Raw genomic sequence first — 22438 nt, 5'->3', positions numbered from 1 at the left:
TCAGCACTGCAAATTTACAGTTTATTCTATAACTATACTATAGTCAATAAGCCACGTTAATATTCAAGTCAAACTGGTTTCTAAAAACCGGTTCATTTAAGTACGCGAAATTGAAAGAAAGTACTCGTGAAGTAGAAATTTTTATCAGAATTTTGATACTAGCTAGCATGCTAAATTTCATTTCAAATATATCCTAACACAGTACATTGTTATCGCGACATCGACAAAACAATTTGAATCAAGGATTTAAATTAGAAATTAAAATAAAAAGAAAAAAAATATATATATTTATAACTTTTTATCACATGCAATGTTACACGTGCATAACATTACAAATATGCGACGCGCTTGAAAGTAGCAATGTAATGTGAACACTTGAGCGATACTGAAGCTTGTAGAAAGGGGTCCCCCCCTCGTTTATCATCGTCTGCGAGAAAAGAGGGACTACTTTCCTCTCGAGCTCGACAACTAGCAGTATGAGATCAGACTCATCAGACATATCAGAATGATTAAACCACGTCAGGAGTCTAGACGCGATGTAATATCCGCTATATAATATATGCAACTAATAAAGAATTCAACATCGTTGTGAGATACTGTCGCGACGTGTACGCAGTTATAAAAGCCAAACCCAGCTACTTGAATTAATTGATTGCGGTATGAGTAATTGTTCTGAGTGTTACGAGGTGCTGGACGGCGACTCTTGTAGGATCCGTTTGCAAGAGATGGATAAATTAATGGGACCCGAAAAGTCACGGAGTTTGTGCATCGAATTCAGCGATCTCTGTTATTCAGTTCACCACAAAGGCAAGTACATTTTCCTACATTTAATTCCTCTGCGCTCCCGATAAATTCTATTTTGCTCGTTCTAGTTGCACTATCTCTCGACAATTATCGTTTAACTTTGGATAGTCGTGCGTAAGATAACGACTGGCCTAATCACTCGAATATAGTAACAATATAACGAGCGCGAGTTATTACGTCATGATACATTTTATCAAGAGACAAAGTGATATCTCGTATCAAGTGTACGCGTAGCAAGATCTAATGTGTACGAAGTCTTTTTCTTTTTTTTTTATTTTTATTTTTAAATATTCCACAAGCTGAGATAAAACGACGTGGAGTCCGATATTAAATCGAATATGATGCTGTATTTTTTTACGAGATCTCTCTGGCGTTTCATTGAATTTTAATGCGGTACGCGAGACATTATTCTAGTTTCCTCATGTTGCTTAAATATTAATAAGGTGAATTTATTTTACAGGATCGAAGAAAATGATTCTCGACAACGTGCTGGGGCACTTTGAACCGGGAAAGATAACGGCGATAATTGGTCCTTCCGGCGCAGGAAAGACCACCTTGCTAAAAATTATAGCTGGGAAACGTTTGGCCGATGTAACGGGTACTTTCACTATAAACGGCGTCGAATGGGATATACGTACGTTTCGCAAACAAATGTGCTACGTGCCACAACAATTTGATTTACTGCCATTTCTCACGACGAAAGAAACTCTCTACATAGCGACTCGACTGAAACTCAGCGTGAATCAAAACGAGGATGCGATTTCTTCAGTTGTAAGTAATATATAAAATAAAAGAAAAAGTGCCTTCCAAACGCTATGTTAAAATGTAATGCAGTACAAAATATATTTTATATATAAGTATTTATTCTCCGGATTTTTTATGGCGAGTGAAACTATGTAGACTAATATTAGATATTAATTTTAAGGTGGATGATATCGCGGAGAACCTAAGCTTATCAAATTGCCTGAATACATTGGCAAGCAAACTGAGCGGTGGCGAACGAAAGAGACTATCTATTGGCGTGGAAATCATCACCAACCCGTCCGTTCTTTTGCTGGACGAGCCGACAAGTGGGCTTGATAGTGTCGCATCTAATCAGGTATAACATAGATGACTAATGCAGCTAGTTTAAAGCTTTGCAAACAGTTTTGCAAAGATTTTATCCGATATTAATATTTTTTTCTATTGCCTGCTAAATATAAATTCCGTACAAACGCAAAAAAAAAAAAAAGTTTCAGTAACGTTCGCAGCGTTCCTGCGACGTAGCTGGAATATTGTATTTTTGCAATTGTTAAAAATACTTTCCGCGCTTTCCACGCTGTATGGGAATTATGCGATTTGTGTTGAATAGCTCGTTAACATGCTGCACAATTTGGCGAGAGAGAACTGTACTGTGATATGCGCGATACATCAACCCAGCAGTCCGATGATTTCGCTCTTCGACAATATTATGGTACTTAATCGAGGCAAATGCATGTACTGTGGTCCAAAGAGCGAGATCTTAAAGACATACGAGATCGCCGGGTACAATTATCCTAGCTTCTACAATATAGCCGAGTTTGGTAATGTTGACCTATGTCTACCGATCTGACTTCACAAATAGCTTATTCGAATTTCATCAAGCAATGAGGTCCACTTAAAATCTTAGATTAAATAATCATCAAAGAACTGGCTTTATTAAAGAAAAATAATTATTATTGATAGCATAAAGATCTAGCTTTAACAGAAGCCTTCTTATATAACCAACATTTATTCTACCACAATTATGAAACGATTAAAGAAATAGAAATAACAAAATCATAATTTTTTTTTACGTTAAACTTTTTATATCAAAGACTTAAAGATAGCAAAATAATCTAAACGTCAATCTAAATACCATGTGGAAATATACAAATGTGTGCACTTATATTTGCTGTTCAATTTAATGTAACAAAGTTTATAAAAGTAATCCGTGGTTTATTTTATTTTCTGACGTTACACAAATATTTTATTATAAAATAATATTGAGTTTAGTTTCAGGTTTTCGCGGCCATTGGTCTCATCAAAATTTAAAACAAATATTTTTTAAAAGGAACTTAATAATGACTTTTCTTATTTTGTACATTTTTTTTCTTTCAGTACTTGAGGTCATAACTGAACAAAGAAATGGAGATTTAGAGAATCTGCATAAGGTCTGTCGTGTTGAATACGAAAAGCTCAGACAACGAAATAAAAATGGTAACTATAATTCTGCACCTTTTAATTTTAATTATTTTTATTATTGTGATTATTGATTAATTACGGGTTCTATTTTTTTTTTTTTTTTATAGAAAAAGCTAATTTCAAACAGAAATTTGAAGCAGACGACATAGACACGCTTACAAAAAGTATAATACCAAAGAAGTCGACGTGGCAGCAACAAAAGATTTTATTGTTCAGATCTCTAATCTGCATTAAGCGAGATAACGTGAGTAGAAACAGTCAAAATTGTTACAAGCAATATTAATTATTGTTATCAATTCCTGTCTTTAAAAACCTATGCTAGATCGACGATGAAACAAATTTATTACCGTTGCTTTTCTGCAATATAAATTATTTCTCCCGTCTGGCTCACTTTGTGCCACGGGAATAAGTGTTAATTTAATTTAACACAAACCATGCGCATGTTTCACGCACGCTATTTTTCGGAAGCTCTTCATTCTGTGCGTGTCATTTTAATTGAACAATTTATGTTCGACGGCGTGTTATCGGTTCAAGAGACCCGATCACTAACTACGAAAAAATTAAAGCATGCGACTCACCGATCTGCATGAGCGTCAGCGGAGTTGTGGAATTCTGCCGGTGACTGTAACATACAAAAGAAAATATTAATGTAGACACGTTAATCAATTTATAAAATTAATGAAAAATAAGGTAAAGTTTTTTTTTTTTTTTTTTATTAATTAATTAATTAATTATTATTATTAAAACAATTTATTCTTACCTATAAGTTGCTCCGCCGATGCAGGATGCCCCCCGGGCCTGCTCCTCCTCTCAGTTTGCGTGTCGAGCCATCCTTCCGCGCACTGGAAACTCGCGGACGCGCCCGGGTGAAGTTACAATCGCGAAAATTAATTAACACTTTCGCGCGTGATTTTTTCGGCACTCCCGCAAAAATACAATCGTAAAAAAAAGCGTCCGAAAACTGGCGGCACTCCCGAGCGACCGACGAACCGGGTGCGGTTCGTATAATTAATTATGTCGGCGTGCGGCACTTTAATCACTGAACGCGATGCACAACAGCGGAGGTCCTCTTGCCTGTAACAGATAAATAAAAAGATTATGTTGCGGATATTAAATTTAATTCAATAAAATAATGAAAAAAAAAAAGTTATCAAAAATCAGAAGGATTTAATTCGGAAGGATAATTAATATTTACCCTGGGGTTGCTCCGCTGGCGCAGGATACCCTTCCTGGGCCTCCTCCTCCTCTCAGGATGTCCGCGGGATGTCCGGGTCGGTCCTTCCGCGCACTGGACAGTTCGGAATAGTTCATGTCACTCCCGGGATAGTTCTCGACACTTCCGAGATAGTTCCTGACACTCCCGGGATAGTCCACGATTTCCACACGAAACGATTCTCGTCGGCGGAACGAACGATGCCGAGATTTTAAACCAAGTGGCAAACAGAGACGGGCCGCAAATCGGAATGTTCCCCGTGCACTGGACAGTTCGGAATAGTTCATGTCACTCCCGGGATAGTTCTCGACACTCCCGAGATAGTTCCTGACACTCCCGGGATAGTCCACGATTTCCACACGAAACGATTCTCGTCGGCGGAACGATGCCGAGATTTTAAACCAAGCAGCAAACGAGACAGGCCGCAAATCGGAATGTTCTCCGCTCACTTTGTCGTCCTTAAGTTCCTCAAAGTCACTTGCTCGAAGCGGGACGAGATCCGACCGCGACGAGGAACACGGGCGAACTGCGGATCTCTCGCTTCGACAACTACGATCACCGGAATCTGTCGAACAAAATTTTAATGGAAGCCACGGCGGTCGAAAATGTCCGAGTAATACGCGACGCAATTCACGCTGGACGTTCCGCGAGCGCTGCATTCGCCACTTAACCTTGTCGTTCCGCAGCACTTTTTCGAACGACGAAACAGAACACAAAACGACGAGTGGAATGACAAAGGAGTACCGAATACGATCACCCGTTCTCGAGTCAAGGTCATCGACACTAAAACGTACGCGAGAATGTTCTATCCGCGGTAAAAAATACGCGACATTGCGGAGCGAGTAGCAACACGTGCTCGCGCTCGAAGCTCCGCAATAAGAGTGACCTTCAGAGACTCGGTCCTTAGATAGGAAAATATTGCGAGTTGCCGATGCTCACGTAACGTCGCCCGACCACAAGCACGTAGTTATCGTGGCGGAATGAAGACCGAGGTTCACCTTCACTCGCCCGGTCAAATGTTGGTGAATGGACAGTGGCGATGTGCACTACCTGTGCACGAGCATGCGGTTCACGAGGCCCCCAGAACGAGACGAGGCACAAAATCTCAATGATAAAGCGCAGGAGAACACCCCAGAAGCCTCCGGATATCCGTAGCGAGAATCAATGCGTGGCACATGGTCGGGCGGATGATCCTCAAGTGCGCAGCGAGCCCCGTGGAACATTATCGATCAGGCGATCGATAGCGCGCTGTGATTGGTCGGCGCGCCTAGGGTCACCCATCTCTTGTGTACAGCAGATTTTTCGTGCGTAACCACGAAGTGGCTTGAGCGTTATCACTAATAATTGCGGATTAAATCGTGGGAAAATTGCAAAGACCGTCTTTGGACATATTAAAATTAAACTGAACATTAAAATCGCTAACGCAGAGCGTCTCTGGATTTCTTTTAATATGATTATTTTGTACGTTAACTGAACCGTACGTGAACAAAGTGACAAGTACGTTAATTAATATCTCTCATCTCTACCTTGATTGACTCAATTTGTTTTATCTTTCAGACTTTGACAAAATTAAGATTCGCAGCGCACGTCGTTAATGGACTGTTATTAGGAACAGTTTTCTACAATTTCGGAAATGACGCGGAGAAAGTACTTAGTAACATGGCCTGTTTATTCTTCTTTATGTTATTCTTATTCTTCGCAAACGCTATGCCGGCAGTACAAATGTGTGAGTAATACAAATATAATTTCATATCGCTGTACACACAGTTATGTATTATAATAAATGCGTTTTATAAACTCTACAAAATGTGTCAATCCATTTTAGTTCCCACAGAAACAACAGTATTCCTACAGGAACATTTAAACAACTGGTATTCTTTAAGATCTTATTATAGTGTAAAGATATTAACAGATCTCCCAATGCAGGTACGTTTAATGGGGCATTATGTTTTAACTACTTTCTTTCTAACATGAAATTTTAATATTAAATAAATGTATTGCTTTAAAATTATTTGTCTGATTTTTAGATACTTTGCGCCTCTTCTTTCTTATTTATAGCATATTATATGACAGGACAACCAATGGAGTATTATAGAATGTTACAGATGTGGAGTGTTTGCCTATTAATTACAATTCTTGGACAAACAGTTGGGATACTTACAGGTGCAGCTTTTGGCACTCAGGTATTTTATTATTTTAATCCGATTATTATTTAACATAAGCAATTAATATACTCACTTAAATGTAATTTCTTTTTCAGACAGGCTTTTTTTTAATACCGGCAGTTACCACGCCATTGTTACTTTTTGCCGGATATTTCTTGAAATTAAGAGAAATGTTAATTTATCTACAGCCTTTAAGCACTGTCAGCTTTTTCAGGTAGAAACAATTTTATTTTTAATTTTTTAATTAAAACTAATTGTATTTTTAATTTACCCTTATTTGTTTAATAAGCTTGAAAATCTTATTGCAGGTATACATATGAGGGAATGTTGCAAGCGATTTATCTTAACCGACCGAATTTATCGTGCACAGAAATCTACTGTTTCTTTCAGTCGCCAAGCAAAATTCTCTCGATAATGGACGTGCCAACAGTACCTTTTCACGCAATTCTTATAATACTTGCCTCTTGGATAATCTGTTTGCATATATTCACTTATGCAGTACTTTGTTGGCGAATTTATTATGCAAAGAAATGATATATTAATATGTTAAAAAAATATTCCCCAAGTCACTTACATAAGAAATTTGCTTTAACACATTTTCTCTGAGCAGACTACCAAGAGAAATAACAGATAAATATGATTATAACATGTAAAAAAAATGTATAAGGTTTTACATAATTGAATATGTATAAGGTTTTTTATACTTATGTGATATAAGGTTCGCATCGACTTAGCAAAGCTGAAGAACATGTAATTAACTCAGAATTATTGCTTTGTCTTACGTAAATAACACAATAAAATAATAAAAATTAATATGTATATAAAATTAAAAATTAAATAAAAAAAACAACGTTACTTTACATTACCGTAAAAATTATGATGATAATAATGATACGTAAAGAACACAGGTAATGAATTTAGAAAATCTTGTCTATCATGAATTCTCGAAGTATAAGTATTTCATAATATTCACTATTTCAATTAGCAGTTTGATATTTTTTTCGATAATAAAAAAAATACATATTACATTAGAATAATTGTCTTTTAGCAAGCGGAGTCTTTGGATTTTAAAATTACCTCTTTCATTGAGTGTTTACTGTTTACATTTTCCTCTTATGCCGAAGAACTGACGTAATCACAGCTTTTTTTTTAATCCTGAAAGTATTTGCTTATCGAGAACTTTCATTAATTGAAAGCTGTCATATGTATTAAACGCCGATATGAGTTCAAATGGTCTGTCTTTCAATGGAAGTAATAATTAATTCTGTTGACGTGTAGCGTGTATACGATCATATAGTATCACGTATAATTTCTTAGCATCTCGCATCTATCACTATTAAATATAAAAATATTAAATACAATTATCGATAATAACCTACGTTACTACGTAAACTTACTTCTGTATATTTTCGATATCTCGATATGAACTCAGAAGTACATACAACATTTGTCATGTAGGCATACGAACAGTTCCACTCATTCACGCGATTATCATGAGATTATTATGATTGGATAATGTATAAAGATTATGTACAGAAAAATATATATATATCCAGCGGGTAGCATTTGCCGCAATTTTTTTTCTCGTGTTCGAATAGAGCAATTCGCTGACTGTATAATCTTGAATTGCCCTGAATTTAAAATAGAAACAAAAATTAATTGAGCACTAACAAGTGACTAATATAAATTAATGTTTATCTCATTACCTTAAAATTCTCCAATATTGCTTATTAATTATTAATATCGATGCTTTGAATATTTTGCTCTTCAGACAAAACTTAAATATTATGATTTGTAAGGTTGAGAGTATGTACTTAAGTCTCTCAGCCATGTAAATTCGTAGTCGGAGTATATAAAAAAATTGAATTCCAAAGACAAATCGGTATTATCGGTACGATACGAGTTTCCATCGTAAAAGAATATAGGCGCCACATCGTGTAATGAGTAATATCGTAGCCAATGCAATAACATCGTTCCAAAATTGATCTCCTTGCATGGCGATGTCCGAAAGAAATTTCGAAGGATATTTATAGTGACAGTACAACTCGCCCTTTTCCTTGCACTCCAAAATAGGTCTGTCTAGTCCGTAAATGGCCCCGACAAATCTGTGCAAACACGCGTTAAAATAATTTTATTAAATAATTTTAATTTATGTAATATTTATAATTACATAAATATAAATTGCATAAGTATAAATTTGCTATTAAAAATATATAAAGAGATGATATATATCGCTGGTGGCTAATTAATATGAATTTTAAAAAGTAATTCTTACCCTTCTAGACCATATCGTAAGTAGCTGACATATGTTCCCCATTTGAGATAGCTCGGTAAATCTCGTAACGACACTCCGAACCCGGCAAACATCATCAAAGGGCATGCAATTGTCGGGCCCATAAATGTACCATTCTATAAGTTAAAAAGCATCTTCATTAAATTTTATTAAAAGCCGACAATAATTTTAATTAATTACTTATACTTACCACGACATTAAATACAGCGCCTATCATAAGACCAGTTCCTTGTCCAATAAACATGATCAATATGCTGATGCTTAAAAACATACAAAATCGAACGATTTCCAGTGGTTGTGCCGACATAAAGTAAACGATTATTGAAAAAAAAATACAGCAGACTATCGAAATTGGCACATCGATCAACGTTATCGCCATGTAAAACGCCTTCAGACTGTACCATCTGTTAAAGTGCTCCTTCAGAAGGATGGACATTTGTAGCGGGACTGTAAATCACAAAAGAAATGTTTTACCTTGTGTGAATTTGTACTTACGGTATAAACTACCGTTAATCATCTGCAGAAGACGCGCGGATACTTACACGTCACTATCGTAAGCATCATTGTCGTCATCATGTGATGTATCAGAATAGAAAAGAGAAGATTATAGTTGTCCAAAACACGTGAACCATCGGCGCCGGATCGCAGAAAAACGGATCCCAACATTAATCCAACGACTATGTTAACAACGATGCGCAAATGTGTCAAAGTCTGTGACATGTAACGAAAAGTTACTCAGTTAAATTTTGTGCGATCATTGTCGTTTCATTAAATTTGTCAACAAAAAAATTGCAGTATTCTACATCTTAAAAGAAAATCTTGCACAATTTTTTGAGCTTTTTAAACGAGTGCGCATTATCGATAACAATTGACAATTTCGTTAAAACGCAAATGGGAACAAACAAATCTTACCGTATCTCGTTTACACATGATATATCCTCTTCTTAGCAATATCTTGATTTGATGAGCGAGGTTTGTCGCGTGTAAGCTACTGTTATCGTCCATCATATTCTTTAGAGGGTGCGCCGCTGGAAGAAACAGGCAAAGATTAAAAACTCATTAATCTAGATTAATATTGATTAAGAGAAAAATAAAATAATAAATTATACGATTTTATAATAAGATATTGACTGTATAAAAAAAAATTTTTTTCGTACTCCTCAAGGTTTTTGCGTCCTTCAAAGTTTCTGGATTATCAAACCACTGAAGATTTCGTCCGTTTTGCGAGCCCATAATCAATGTATCGATTTTATCATCACCGTACTCTCCGCAGGCAAGTTCGATCATATAATCTGCTGGATTATGATACATAGGACACGGTAATTTTAAATTTTCCAAATATGGCACGAGCTTGTTCGTTGCTCCTTGATATAAGCAGTCTCCTTTCGTCAGTACATATACCTAAAAATTTGATTTTCTCAAATACAATTTTTAAAATACAGTTTAAAATAATGTAGGTCAATATCTTTCTAAAACTCTAAAAATATTTTAAAAGCAGACTTTTATTGATTTTATTTCTTTGATTTTTACGATTTCTATAATTTTTAAACGGTTACTTACTTGATCGAACAGTTGAAACAAGGACGCGCTTGGCTGATGAATCGTGCAAACAATTGTTCTACCCTGTCGTGCCAAGATTTTTAATAAGTTGACAACGTGCATACAAGACGAACTATCCAGACCTCTGTAACAAGTAAATGATTAAAAACTTTCTTCGTATTATCTAGTAAAAATTTATTATTAATGTTAAAAATTACATTTAAATAGGGAAACAATAACTAAATAAATTTATCGCTTGAAACAAGTTACTTATTTATACAAGAAAAAACACTTAGCTGCAAAAAGAAGTTTGAATTACAATGATTACATTTAACAATTATGCAAATACACTTATCAGGAATAAAAGGTGGATGACTAAGATATAATTAATAGACTTCGACATCAGTATTTAAATAAGACATTAAATTTTATTAAGCCGTATGTAGAAAAATAGCATCGAATGTCTAAAGTTTAAATGCACTTACGTGGTCGGTTCATCGAGGAACATCACTGTGGGATTGTTGACCAATTCCAATGCAATGGAGAGGCGCTTCTTTTGGCCGCCGCTCAATTGACCAGATCTCGTATACATGTGCTCGTACAAGCCAAGTGTCGTGAGAATATCTTCGATCTAAAACATTACGTAATTAATTTTAATAATATATCGTAATAATTTTTTTTCTCGTTCAATTATTCAGATAATTCGTAATAAATGTTTGCGTACAATCATCTCTTTTTTGTGCTGCGGCGTGCTCGACGGCAGTTTTAAATCGGCAGCGACTCTCATGTTCTCGATCACGGTGAGCAGAGGCTCCAATCGATCCTCTTGCGTGATATAAGCGCTGCATCTAAAGTGTGGATTAAACGTTATTAATATACTTGAGATATTTATATCCGAAAGAAACGTCGAAATTTCTTAATTGCTTAATTTAATTTAATTACTTATTAAAGTACCGGAGAGTATACTCACTTTCGAAAACTATTAAGATGCCGAACACGACCATTGATGTATATCACGCCGTCCACTCCAGTTGTACGGAAACCAGATAGGATGTCGAGTAACGTAGACTTCCCCGCGCCGGATGGTCCCATCAAAGCGATCAACTGATTGCTGGGGAGCCTTCCGTTAATCCCGTGCAAGATTTCTTTATCTCCTAAAAATTTTACGACACATTAAATATCTAATGCTGTAAAAACATTGCCATTTAACTTTAATTATTCCTCGTTCAACTTGTTAAAAATTTCCATTTATATAATTTATTATAAATAATTACGCTCGACTAAATGTCAAGGTTTTAAGATCTTTTAAAATGTTATTTCAAGAATCGTTCACCTTTTCTAAAGCCAAGGTTGACAGTGTAGGTGATGTTTTCGAAAATGATGTCGATTGATTCCATGCCCTTGTCGCGTAGGGCTCCGGACGACATGCTGATTTCTTCTCGCTTGAACGTGGATTCAGTTGCACATCCTACCGTATCCGCGCCGTTTTCCCGTCGATTGCTCGCCTCGTGCATCAATACTTCCATCTTTGTGCTGTGCGCGAACCGTTCGAGTGATGAAGTCTATTATGCTTGAACGCTCATCTGTCGCTCCAACTCGGACAACCTGGAATTACGAGTTTTCGTTAGAATAAATGCAAAAACGAGATAACATCGCTATTAAGTGATAAACATAAGTAAAAAAAATATCTTATTTTTTGCACTGTAATACGATCCACTTCCTTTTCTAAGATATAAGCTGGCTTTATGCTAATTAAATCCGAAGTAAGCACAATTGTGACTTATACGATTAAGTCCGCGAGCAGCGTTTCGTATTATTTCCGCGACTCGACGCATTTCCACGTGATCGCAGCTTCGCATTCTTAATTCGTTCGGAATCACGGACGATGCGTATTGCAAATAAATCTATTTACTTTAATTGCGCCATTTGGAATACAGGACATTAAACATTTTTTAACGACGTTAAAACATTTCGTAATGACATAATTAAACTCGCGACTCTTGTAGCCACGAAGAGAATTTCGTTTCAATATTATAAGTACTTTTTCCTCGATGACATTTCTTTTTAGGAAAATACGGAAAAAGCGGCGGCAGACAAAATTTTTTAATCTCATAGCAATATAAATTAACCAGCCAGCTTTTTTCATTAATATGTAATTATACCAACAGCAGACTATTATTGTAAAAATCTAGTCTGCGGCTACTATTTACGAATAAAATTAGCATCAAGTGTTAATATATGTTAACATATGTTTTTCGACGGAAAAAAAAAATAAGCTCTTTATCTAAGTCGCTATCAATAACCTCTACTATTATCAAGTAACATTAATCGTTGATTTTTTCCTTCTGCATTTTTCTGTGCTTCACGTAAAGAAAAAAGTACAAGATAGAACAAAGAAATAAATGATGCGCCAATTAGTCGAGAGAAGTTCCTGCCTTTATTCGCTACGTCGTCGGCGTATAAGCGAACGTCACTTTGTGACCGAAGTACAAAGGTAGCTTTATATTTGCGACGATCATTTTCTGTTCAACGTGCGGTGATTCACTAACAGTGAAGAAACTCGTTTTGACGATCCTACTTCTCGTGCACCTAAATAATGTACAGGCATCGCGATGTGTGTGTATGCAGAGGTAGTCCTTGACGCGCAATTATATTTTACAAGAGCCCAAATTCGAGACAATGCACAAGAAACCACTTGGAATTTCGCAAACTACTCCAAGCCTTGTAAAACAGTCGTGTACATTCTACATCCTTCGGCTCGAAGCTACGTCCCGGCCTTGTCGGCGACTTAAAGCGTCCCCGCCTAAATTTATAACAGAATTGATCTTTATACGATCATTGTCAATTAATTAAACCTTCGACGCATCTGATGCTTATTCAAAGTGAACGCGAGACGAAGCGAAGCAGTACTTGGTCCTTTCGTCTGACGCATTCGCGCGAATATGTTCTCACCAATTTGTTTAGCATGCAAATGAGCGCAATTAAAAGAACGATTAAAGGTCTAACGTAAGTTTCCGGGAATACGAACAAAGCCTCGAGGTGATGGATTTTCCGATAATACAGAACGTGAATCTGCGGCGAGTGTACGTCAATAAGATCGTATCACCTTGGTCACATTCCTAGAGTACCAAGTCCAGTAACCTTTGATGATTTCATTGACAGCGGAATCGTCAATCTTATCTAATCGTTAGTATGCGCGTGGAGCTAACATTGTTGGATTTTTAACCGCGGACGGTCGCCGCGGTGTTTTTGAAGCTAAACCGAACGGCGACTATCGAGATTCAGCGAAATAATCGCGCCGATGGAGAAAAAGAAAAGATAATCGAGTAATTGCGTCAAAGATGTTATCGTGAACTTCGTAACGTGCGCACGAGTCCGAAAGAAAGGAAAAGAAACTGTCACCGACGGGAAATAATGATGCTGCGTTACGCAACGATATGGATTCTCTCCTAGGTTGCCACGGACGATAAGCCGCGATAAGCGCGAAATGTAGAGCAAAAATATTTAGCGTACACTACATGAGTTCGGCGGACACTTGCCATCATCGCGCAATACATGCAAAATGATTTCATTTAAATCTCCATTGGGATTGTAATCGCCACGCCCGAGTGTTAATAAATCGCTCTCGATACTCCGAATCCGGACCACTTAACGATCGTGTAATTTTACGCTCACGCTTGTTTTTGTCATCAAATATTTGTAAACACGTTTTTAAATCATTCCTGCTCGCTCGTTGTACATACATTCTCACTTTTTCCGAGTGCATTCAGATTTCCTGAGAGTTTCGTTTAGGGTAAATACCATTTGCGGAGTTACTTCATATTGGAAAGCGTTAAACTCACGTATAGAAAAAAAATTTCTGTTGTCAGCATCGGTAAAGATTCGTTAATTCGCGGATAACAGACTTGTTATTTAACTCGCTTATTATTTTATTTATTATTCCACCAGTAAATTAAAGACACGATAAAGATTATTTCAGAATGTGTTCAGGAAATAATACGTAATACATTACGTACCGAAGGCTACTTTTTTTGCAACAATGTTTTCGCGGATGCGAATGATGTAAGCGAGAGGTGAAAGTAGAATAACCAAGTAAGATATTTTGCGCGCTACCCAACAAAATAATACGATTTCTTTTACACCTATCAGTCTCTTGTGTTCACGCATATACATATATTGCCGATATACCCGACAAACGTAGCTTTACCGTTTAATTTTTGTTACCTCTCGCGCGAATGCAAATCCCGCGAAGTAATCGCGAAGACGGAACAATTCGTGCACAATGATAGATATCGTTCAAGTAACAATACGACACGATGCGATATGCACTCGGATACGCTCGTCCGCGTAGATTACAGAACAAAGAACGGCACAGCCGATGGATGACACAAAATCAACTGATTACAGAAAACGCCTAAATTTTAATCACACTTCGCACCCTCGATAACAGATTGGCGAAGTTGGAAGGGGTTTCCTTACGTTACGCGATGACATATCTTTCCTCGAGGGGGAGAGCGATTTAGATTGCGTCCTTTTTAAACGAACTGCTTTGACAGATAAGCGGATGATGAATCGTATACAGAGAATGACTACCGCGCACAAAGTTCAAGTGAGATCCAGCCGGCACGGGCGAACGTTTCACGCTGGACTTTTGTACTAACAATGAAGAATTTAATTCATCGCGCCTACTTTTCCATTCGACGTGACTTGTGTCTTCTTCTAGTGAATTTGGTAACTTGGATGGTGTGCACTGTCCCGAGTTTCTTCTCTCTTTCTCTCTCTTCCTTTTTTTTCCCCGTAATCGCAATCTTCTGACGTCAGCGCGAATAAATGAATGAAGCGTAGAACGTCTTTACACTGAAAAGAAATTATTTGTTTTAAAAAGAATAATTCGATAGTATTACTGTATTCTATTTCTGTAAAAAAAAAAAAAAATTTGTGTCCGACCGCAAGCTTTATTTAATCAGACTAGAAACAAACTATGCGTGCGCGCTATTTTTTAATATAATTTTATTTTTATTTTAGAGTATTTAAATATTCTTTTCTTTTTCCTTTTCTTTTCTTACAAGTTCATATATCCTTAGGCAAAATGCAATAAAAAAACAAAGTTTTCAAGTATTTATATCATGCTACACCGCACGTGGACTTCATTATCTCGCGATGCAGTCACTGGACATATTAAAGATTACTTATACGAGTATGAAAATTGTAATTTAAATAGCGTTACAATTTTAATTTCCTAGATTAAATTTTTTTAAAAAAGAATGTATGTAAAATGCAGAAGAATCTTGAAATGAGCTCTTTGTCGACGTTTATGCAAATTCCGTTTAGTTCTTTTCAGCACAAAAACATATTTGTTATGCAAAATATCGAATGCGATAATACGATGACTGTATTATTGATAATACGATCAATCAAGAGTTATTAACATATGTAGAAATACAAAAAAAATAGATGGCAATAGCAATAGCTGTTCAATTTTTTAAAGATCTAAAGGATATTGATAAATTACGACCGTCAGTATAATTATAGCACAAATTCAGACGATAAGGAAAAATTCTTGATTTTATCTAATTCCTTAAAATTATTTATTATTACCGGCAAAGACAGCCGTCCATTACGTTTCCAAGAAGGAATTATCATAATGCAATTGTCACTAATAATACAATACGCGTTCAAGAAAGAAAAAAAAAGGCAGTTGGAAAAAGATAAAATTAGAAAAAGGAATATCTCCAGATAACAATATTATATTCAGCTCGATCGAATTAACGAACCATTTACCTCCCGCGCTCAAAAATTGAAAGCTATTGACAGATTACGTTTTTATCAAGCAGATAAAAGAAAAAAAAGAGAGAGAAAAATATCTGATACGATTGTTTCGGTTAAATCTTCATGACCGCGCCCCGTAATTGTATCTAAGTGCGGTATATTTAAATAAAAGAAATATATCCGGTAGGAAATCGCTCTCGAGCTGAGAGATCAAAACAGGAAGTGCGTGAAAAGATGATTTATATTTAATTTTAGATTAGCGAAGTTACAACAGTTCCGCGTGTCGCGTGCACGTGCATGACACGATCGCGATATAAAGACCGCGATCACGTGATTCGCACATGCGCTGTTATTTAAAATAACTCGATTGATAAAAAAAAAAAAAGAAAAGAAAAGAAAATAAAAATAATACAGGGAACGTCGAATGTCAGGAAGTATCGACTTACGTTGCTTTAAGTAAACTGTGAGCGAATCGTAAGCGACGGCCATTGTGCGTCTTTCAGCTTCGATTTAACGTTAAACAATGGGATCCTTGCCGGCGTGGTTTACGGACGATCTGCGACTGATCAAAGAACGTTCGATACGATATCGGCAAGCTCGTAATTTAATCGCGTGTACGGAAAAAGAAATACCCGGTCACTCGACTTGCTGTCGCAAGCACATCTTTTTGCTGCCGCGACAAATTAAAGCGGGTGTCATTTTTTCCCTCCGTATGTTAAACGCAAGGAAACCTTAAACGCGCCTCCACGCTCGTTCTTAGAGTATATTTTTAGCGCGGGCTTGTCGCGCGCTTCGACAAAAGGCGCCCGATCAAACGATTTAAAGCCCCGATTTAATTTCCCGCGTACGGAAACCGTCCCGCCGTTGCGGGACAACGACCTTTCGACCGATCGGGGAATCGTTTTAAAAAGCTCGCTCGTCGCTCGAACAACCGGCAGGAGCTTCGATGCGATAAAAGTATAGGAGGATGGTAGTAAACGCTAACGTCCGGGGCTGATGATCTTACGCACTTTTCAACGATCGCGCACGAAAACTCGCATCTTCTCGCGAAAGACAGTCGAGGATTTACGAGCGTACACACATTTACCCGAGACGCACGGCATAAATCTCTTTTTAACGCGCCGCGAAGAGTAACGTTCTACGTGAAACGAGCGTGAAAATTACTCCGAATACGGATTAAGTTGAATAGAAATATCGCCGAGGCAAATCTCACGCCGAGGCGCAAGAGAGGGAATTAATTTTGTAAAGCTAGAGTTAATTTTTCTATTTTTTTTTTTTTTTTCTCACATCAACGGCCGCAACTTCGCTGAGCGAATGCACCTGAATCGAATGCATAATTAATTCACACGCGGGATGTAACAATTCCGCCTTTCCATTATTTTATCTCCGCAGCTTTTCCTAGGTTTGCATCATCGCGCGATATTTCAAACACGCGCGGCGATAATCGTGACGAAACTTTTTAATCGCTATCAGTTAATTAATCCATTCGATCGAAATTAATTAAAGTAAAGCTATCCGTGACCTTTCGCGACTCTCTTTTGCGACGTTTCAAAACGACGAAAGGTTGTGACCGAGGAGCCGCAGTTTCTCGCCATCTGGACGATTAAAAAAAATTCTAAAAAAAAAAATTGTCCTGCCGGATACACACCCGCCCGCGTCCCTTTCTCACCCTGGGCGCGCGGATCGAATCCGAGACACGTCGATCGCGGATCTCGAAAGGGAGTCCCGATAAGACGACTCGTAACTTTTGACATCTGGCAATCGCAGTTTCTATCCGGCCAATGCCAGAGATAAAACAAGGAAGCGTTACACGATCGCGTGACGTAGTACATAGAAGTGAGCTACGCGGATTGCGCCAAACGCGGAATGTGAAAGTATGAAATCTCATTCTTCTCTTTTTTTTTTTTTTCCTTTTTTTTTTTTCTTTTCTTCCGCGTAGTCTAGTCGCGAGTAATATACGCTCGATGGTTAGGTCGTGATGTACTTACGGGACATGAAACCGGACAATGCTCGAGCGCTTCGAAGACTGGTTTGTTCGTGCAGGACGCGGACCGTTCGCAACCGAGGATAGAGCACTAACTCGAAGAGACCCAAGACATTGCCGCTTTTCTTCCTCACTCTATCTCATCCGAGCCCCCACGCCGCCCGGCACACTACGCGTTTCAACCCTCCTTTCCTCTTGTGATCCGCAGCTCTTCCGGAACACTCCGAGCACTTGCACTTGCGGGTCGCTAATGGCGCGAAATTGTTTCGGAGCTTCCCGCCTTTCTTCAAATTTTCTTTCGCGAGCTGTAAGGAAAATTAAAAAAATTAAAAAGTCGTAAATTATATGTTACAAAACGATGAAAACTAATTTTCAAATTACATTTAACGATATTTTTATAATTCGCCAAATACGCACAGCTCGGGAACGAAACGCGTTTAAAATTAATAACGAGCGCAGTATCGTTTCAGCTCGATTCAGCTAGATATTCCAGTGAATCTCACAGATTTCGTTAAACTCACGTAATTCGTGCGTGCGTACGTATAACAAGGCTCAAAGAGCACGCGACGTTAATATACCTGCTAACCAGCAGCTAAATAAATGATAAATCCTGTTTTGTACGTGCACACAATTGCTACTACAAATGTATTTTTTTGCAGCTGGGTACAAAGTTCGCTCGCACGCTGAATCGGTAAAAAATTAACCCGGTAAAAAAAAAAAAAAAAAGGCAGCTTGTCTCACGCTGCTCTTCCTCCGCCAACCTTTTCCTTTCTCCATATTCTACAGCGAAGTTGCCGGCGATATAAAAAGTATGAAATAAACAGTTTACAACGACTTTTATAAACAATGTATAAAATTATCTCGCTCGCTGTAATTTTATTTTACGTGGCAATATTGCACGAGAAACATCAATAGTAATTTACGTCAAATAACAACACACGCAAATTCCGCATAGAGAAAATGATGATCGGTTCACGAGAATGTATTCCGTTATCAATAACGCTTTCTTAAAAAAGAAAAACGTATGCGCGTTGAAGCGATTCACATCAAGTCAAGTTATTTATACGCGTGTATATATACATGTAATAAAAAGAAAATTGTCCACGTGCGATTATCACGGAATTCATAAATATCCGTAAATGAACATTGGGATAAACTCCAATTTCCTGCTTAATTAAATTTTCTGCACCGGAGAGCTGCAAATTTCATCCTTTCGCAAAAATAAAATAACTGTTTTATCACTTTTGACCTCAAAAATAAAATATCACGCGCTTATATACACGTTTCATACGAATAAACTTAAAATTAATTAATCCATATTGATAAAAAAAAAATAATAAGATATTAATATCATTATTGATAAAGACGAAGGAGATAAAAAAAAAGTGTAACAAGAGTCAGCTTATTGGATTACTTCGGATCCCTAAACGCTAATAATATTAATACGTTTTCTCTTCCGTCTTGTTATTTTTTATATGCTTGGAGAAAAAAAAAAAAAAATGAAAAACAAGAAAACAAAATTAAAAGATCGAAGTTGAGATGAGTACTTGCAAGAATACTAACTGAAGGTAATCTTATCTACATATAATAGTCCAAAGGTAAAGATTAAATCAATGTGCAATGTGCGATAACAATTAATTACTCTTGTGTAACTTGATATTTCACCAGAACGACGCATTATTTGTGATAATTGAATAAGCTGAAACTTTAATACCACAATTTTTTTTTAATCTCGCGTCAGCACATGCCGTTTAAAGTGCACTGTCCGATTTCAGAGACAAACGTATATATTCCAATTTAATAACGAAAATATATATGTTAATGTGTTCATTCGTTAGCAAATCTATGCATAATTTATTCTTATTACCTTTTCGCGCGTTCTAGATAAAATATTGGTGTTTATACCTCAAGTAAACGTCGTTAAACATTTTTTTTCTTTTCGTGGTATGTTAATTCGCAGTTTCTTTTTTTTCCACTTGATTCGAGATAAAACGAATATACAAATTAAGTGGAACGATAGGAAAATATCGATCATATTGCAACTCTTCGGCATGTTCTGCTTCGCTCTTTCCTAGCAGTAATTTGTTGTGATTTTATTTCACCTATAGTATGTTATATCTTACAGTTAGCCTGCTATTTCTTGTTATTATCCGCACGACTCGTTTCTGCCGATGCCTTTGGCGCTTTGACATACTTCGCAGTCTATTCCTCGAAGAAATCACCGCCGAGTGCTGTAATAACGCTACCTCACTTCTTTTTCTTATGAAACTTTGTCTTCTACTCTTCTATTTTTGATCTTAACTTTTCCTCTTCGATGTTTTATTTATTCACTCCAGTGTTTTAGTGATCCTGGAATGTACAGTTAGCACGTTATATACAATTTACAACTACATAAAACATAAAATAACCATTTCTTTAAAGCTTCTGCGCAACATAATCACAAAGATAAATTAATTTCAAAAAATTATGTTGCAGAGAAAAAATTATCTTGTATTTTCTTTGGTCGTGCTTCTTGTCAACGTTAATAATGTTCCGTTTCCGCGTGTGGAGTGAAATAATACATTGATATTGTTAAAATAAATGTTCGCTTTGATTATTACTATCACAATAAGATGCACGACCATTGACCCGACCTCGCAACTGTATCAACTATATTCGCATGTCTTCGATAACGTTACAAGCATTCTTAGCACAGTTCAATTAAGAAAGATCATATATCTACCTGCGTAAAAACGCAGAATTTTATGAGAAATTAATAAAGGATAAATTATGTTCTCGAACGAATATTTCTATTTATATCGCGCGTATTTCTTTAAAGCAGTAAAAAAAAAAATAATAAAAGTTAAGGATACTTTTAATAAAGGATACTTTTGCGTAATCTAAAGATATCGAAGTAAAGTTAATAAAAAAATTTAAAAACTATTTTTATATTGGATCAATAAAAATATTTTAGTATTATTAAATTAAATTAATTACTTATACGCTAAAAATCTTTATTCATCGTCTTGTACAACTGTTGTTTTTTCGGATACATAGAGTCCGTCCAAAAACTTCCTAATATCCTTGTCTTTCACAGTTGTTGATTGTTGGATAAGAGCAGCTAAAATATAAAATATATTTATTAACGCTGTTAAATTTATTTATTTAAAAACTATCGAAATTTGTATAAATAGCTGATATTTACCTGAACGTGATACGTCTTCTAGAGAGTTACCCTCTATAACTAATTCGTCTTTCTGCTTACCAGAATTTGCAACAGTAACACCTGGTGCCATTTTTACACGACGAATGTATTTTTCCCCCAAAAAGTTACGGATTTCAATAACTGAGTTATTCTCAGTAGTAACACAATTAATAGGGAAATGGGCATATACTGCTCGCATCTTGTACTGATAGCCCTTTGTTACTCCTTTAAGCATATTTTCAATATGTGAGCAAACAGTACGAACAGCTGCTAATTCCTTCTTTGTACCAAACCATTTCTCAACTCTCAACAATCTTGGGCTGATCATCTAATGTAAAAAAAAATATTTATTCTCATAAATATGTTATATATGCCGACATAAATTAAAAATATTTTAAATGCAAAATTATAAAAAATAAAGGTAAATCTGTATTCTCATTGCAACAAATACAATTTCAATAGTTTATTTAATTATTTAAAATGATAAAACTACTAAAAAATCCTTGAAAAACGGTATATGTTTGTAATAAAAATGCTACTTACACGAATATCAAGCGCTAAGTGTTTGAAAGATCGCTTCAAGACACCCCTTGGTCCTTTTACCGTCACCAGTCGGGATTTGACGGTAACTGTCAATCCCTCTGGGATTTTGACCATTTGATTAGTGACGATCTGCTTCATTCTGTAACATACAAATAAATTAGTAAAAACGAAATAATTATCTCGTACATTTCTAATAAAAAATTTGACAAATCTCAATACAGCAAACGTGTTAACCTATAAATTAGAATCAACAGTGCTAGAAATTACATATTTATAGGTATCGGGTGCAATAAATATTTAGACATTTATGTATTAATTTTTTCTCTGCAATTCCGGTTATTTATCAAGATAAGAATTGCATGTAATTCTCTCAAAGCGAAAACTACGAACCCGTATGCATCGGCTTCAAGCGCTTAATAACAAAAATAATATTTCATAGCGCAAGAACGAGAAATACTTATGCTAAAATCTGCATAGTCGCATTAGCAGGATACAATCGAGCGGTTGATTGTCGCGGATTAGAAGTATTTTTCGTTATAAAATCTCCATTACCTGGCGACTGTCTCAGACCTAGAACGGCAAGACCACGAAAGACCGATTCGTCAAGAAGAGGCCTTTACCAGAAATGGCGGATGCATTCCCACCATTTTATGGCGACCGACGCGGAAATTCTACGACAAAGGCAGCACCATCGGCCGCCATATTAAAACGGTGCAATTGTTCAACGAAAGTGCATCTGCAA

At 36.5% G+C, this 22438-nt stretch overlaps 3 protein-coding genes and 1 long non-coding RNA gene across 12 annotated transcripts; 1 reads left to right on the top strand and 3 right to left on the bottom strand.

Moving 5' to 3' along the window:
* Positions 1-13: 13 nt before the first annotated feature.
* Positions 14-7244, top strand: LOC139110747 (ATP-binding cassette sub-family G member 4). The gene is made up of 11 exons (XM_070670754.1): positions 14-807; positions 1265-1575; positions 1730-1903; positions 2156-2366; positions 2923-3021; positions 3114-3250; positions 5777-5945; positions 6045-6145; positions 6247-6402; positions 6480-6598; positions 6693-7244. The coding sequence occupies exons 1-11, from the start codon at positions 660-662 to the stop codon at positions 6916-6918; spliced, it is 1851 nt and encodes a 616-aa protein (XP_070526855.1). The 5' UTR covers positions 14-659; the 3' UTR covers positions 6919-7244.
* Positions 3539-4293, bottom strand: LOC139110767 (uncharacterized). Its single transcript, XR_011547045.1, has 3 exons — positions 4202-4293; positions 3767-4080; positions 3539-3628 (listed from the first exon to the last, which is right to left on the bottom strand). It is a non-coding gene; the product is annotated as an uncharacterized lncRNA (long non-coding RNA).
* On the bottom strand, positions 5868-20318 carry LOC139110745 (ATP-binding cassette sub-family G member 4). 8 transcript variants are annotated; one of them, XM_070670743.1, is made up of 14 exons: positions 20093-20318; positions 17974-18274; positions 14906-15073; positions 11550-11821; positions 11187-11370; positions 10941-11064; positions 10702-10847; positions 10238-10361; positions 9835-10078; positions 9590-9705; positions 9220-9388; positions 8868-9124; positions 8660-8793; positions 5868-8489 (listed from the first exon to the last, which is right to left on the bottom strand). In XM_070670743.1, the coding sequence occupies exons 4-14, from the start codon at positions 11740-11742 to the stop codon at positions 8270-8272; spliced, it is 1911 nt and encodes a 636-aa protein (XP_070526844.1). In that variant the 5' UTR covers positions 11743-11821; positions 14906-15073; positions 17974-18274; positions 20093-20318; the 3' UTR covers positions 5868-8269. The 8 variants fall into 8 exon arrangements, with proteins under 8 accessions (XP_070526844.1, XP_070526845.1, XP_070526843.1 ...); XM_070670744.1 differs by lacking the exon at positions 20093-20318 and adding an exon at positions 18351-18591 and having other exon boundaries at positions 14878-15073; XM_070670742.1 differs by lacking the exon at positions 20093-20318 and adding an exon at positions 18351-18579.
* A 627-nt stretch (positions 20319-20945) lies between these two features.
* Rpl9 (ribosomal protein L9) lies at positions 20946-22372 on the bottom strand. Of its 2 annotated transcripts, none has more exons than XM_070670785.1 (4): positions 22249-22372; positions 21697-21835; positions 21154-21481; positions 20946-21069 (listed from the first exon to the last, which is right to left on the bottom strand). In XM_070670785.1, exons 2-4 carry the CDS (start codon positions 21832-21834, stop codon positions 20963-20965), a joined length of 573 nt encoding a protein of 190 aa, XP_070526886.1. In that variant the 5' UTR covers position 21835; positions 22249-22372; the 3' UTR covers positions 20946-20962. The 2 variants fall into 2 exon arrangements, with proteins under 2 accessions (XP_070526886.1, XP_070526887.1); XM_070670786.1 differs by lacking the exon at positions 22249-22372 and adding an exon at positions 22087-22110.
* Between the last annotated feature and the right edge of the window lie 66 nt (positions 22373-22438).

Source organism: Cardiocondyla obscurior, linkage group LG21 (genome assembly GCF_019399895.1).
Source record: "Cardiocondyla obscurior isolate alpha-2009 linkage group LG21, Cobs3.1, whole genome shotgun sequence".
Lineage (NCBI taxonomy): Eukaryota > Metazoa > Arthropoda > Insecta > Hymenoptera > Formicidae > Cardiocondyla > Cardiocondyla obscurior.
This window is presented reverse-complemented; position numbering and strand designations above follow the sequence as displayed.

Excerpts from the sequence above, each read along its gene's own strand:
- LOC139110747 (XM_070670754.1), top strand. The coding sequence starts at position 660 with ATGAGTAATTGTTCTGAGTGTTACGAGGTGCTGGACGGCGACTCTTGT. Across the intron at positions 1,904-2,155 it reads ATAGTGTCGCATCTAATCAG|CTCGTTAACATGCTGCACAA; the intron begins GTATAACATAGA and ends TGTGTTGAATAG. Across the intron at positions 6,599-6,692 it reads AGCACTGTCAGCTTTTTCAG|GTATACATATGAGGGAATGT; the intron begins GTAGAAACAATT and ends ATCTTATTGCAG.
- LOC139110745 (XM_070670743.1), bottom strand. The coding sequence starts at position 11,742 with ATGGAAGTATTGATGCACGAGGCGAGCAATCGACGGGAAAACGGCGCG. Across the intron at positions 11,371-11,549 it reads CAACCTTGGCTTTAGAAAAG|GAGATAAAGAAATCTTGCAC; the intron begins GTGAACGATTCT and ends TAAAATTTTTAG. Across the intron at positions 9,125-9,219 it reads GATGCTTACGATAGTGACGT|TCCCGCTACAAATGTCCATC; the intron begins GTAAGTATCCGC and ends TGTGATTTACAG.
- Rpl9 (XM_070670785.1), bottom strand. The coding sequence starts at position 21,834 with ATGAAGCAGATCGTCACTAATCAAATGGTCAAAATCCCAGAGGGATTG. Across the intron at positions 21,482-21,696 it reads ACTTAGCGCTTGATATTCGT|ATGATCAGCCCAAGATTGTT; the intron begins GTAAGTAGCATT and ends TTTTTACATTAG. Across the intron at positions 21,070-21,153 it reads AGAAGACGTATCACGTTCAG|CTGCTCTTATCCAACAATCA; the intron begins GTAAATATCAGC and ends TTTATATTTTAG.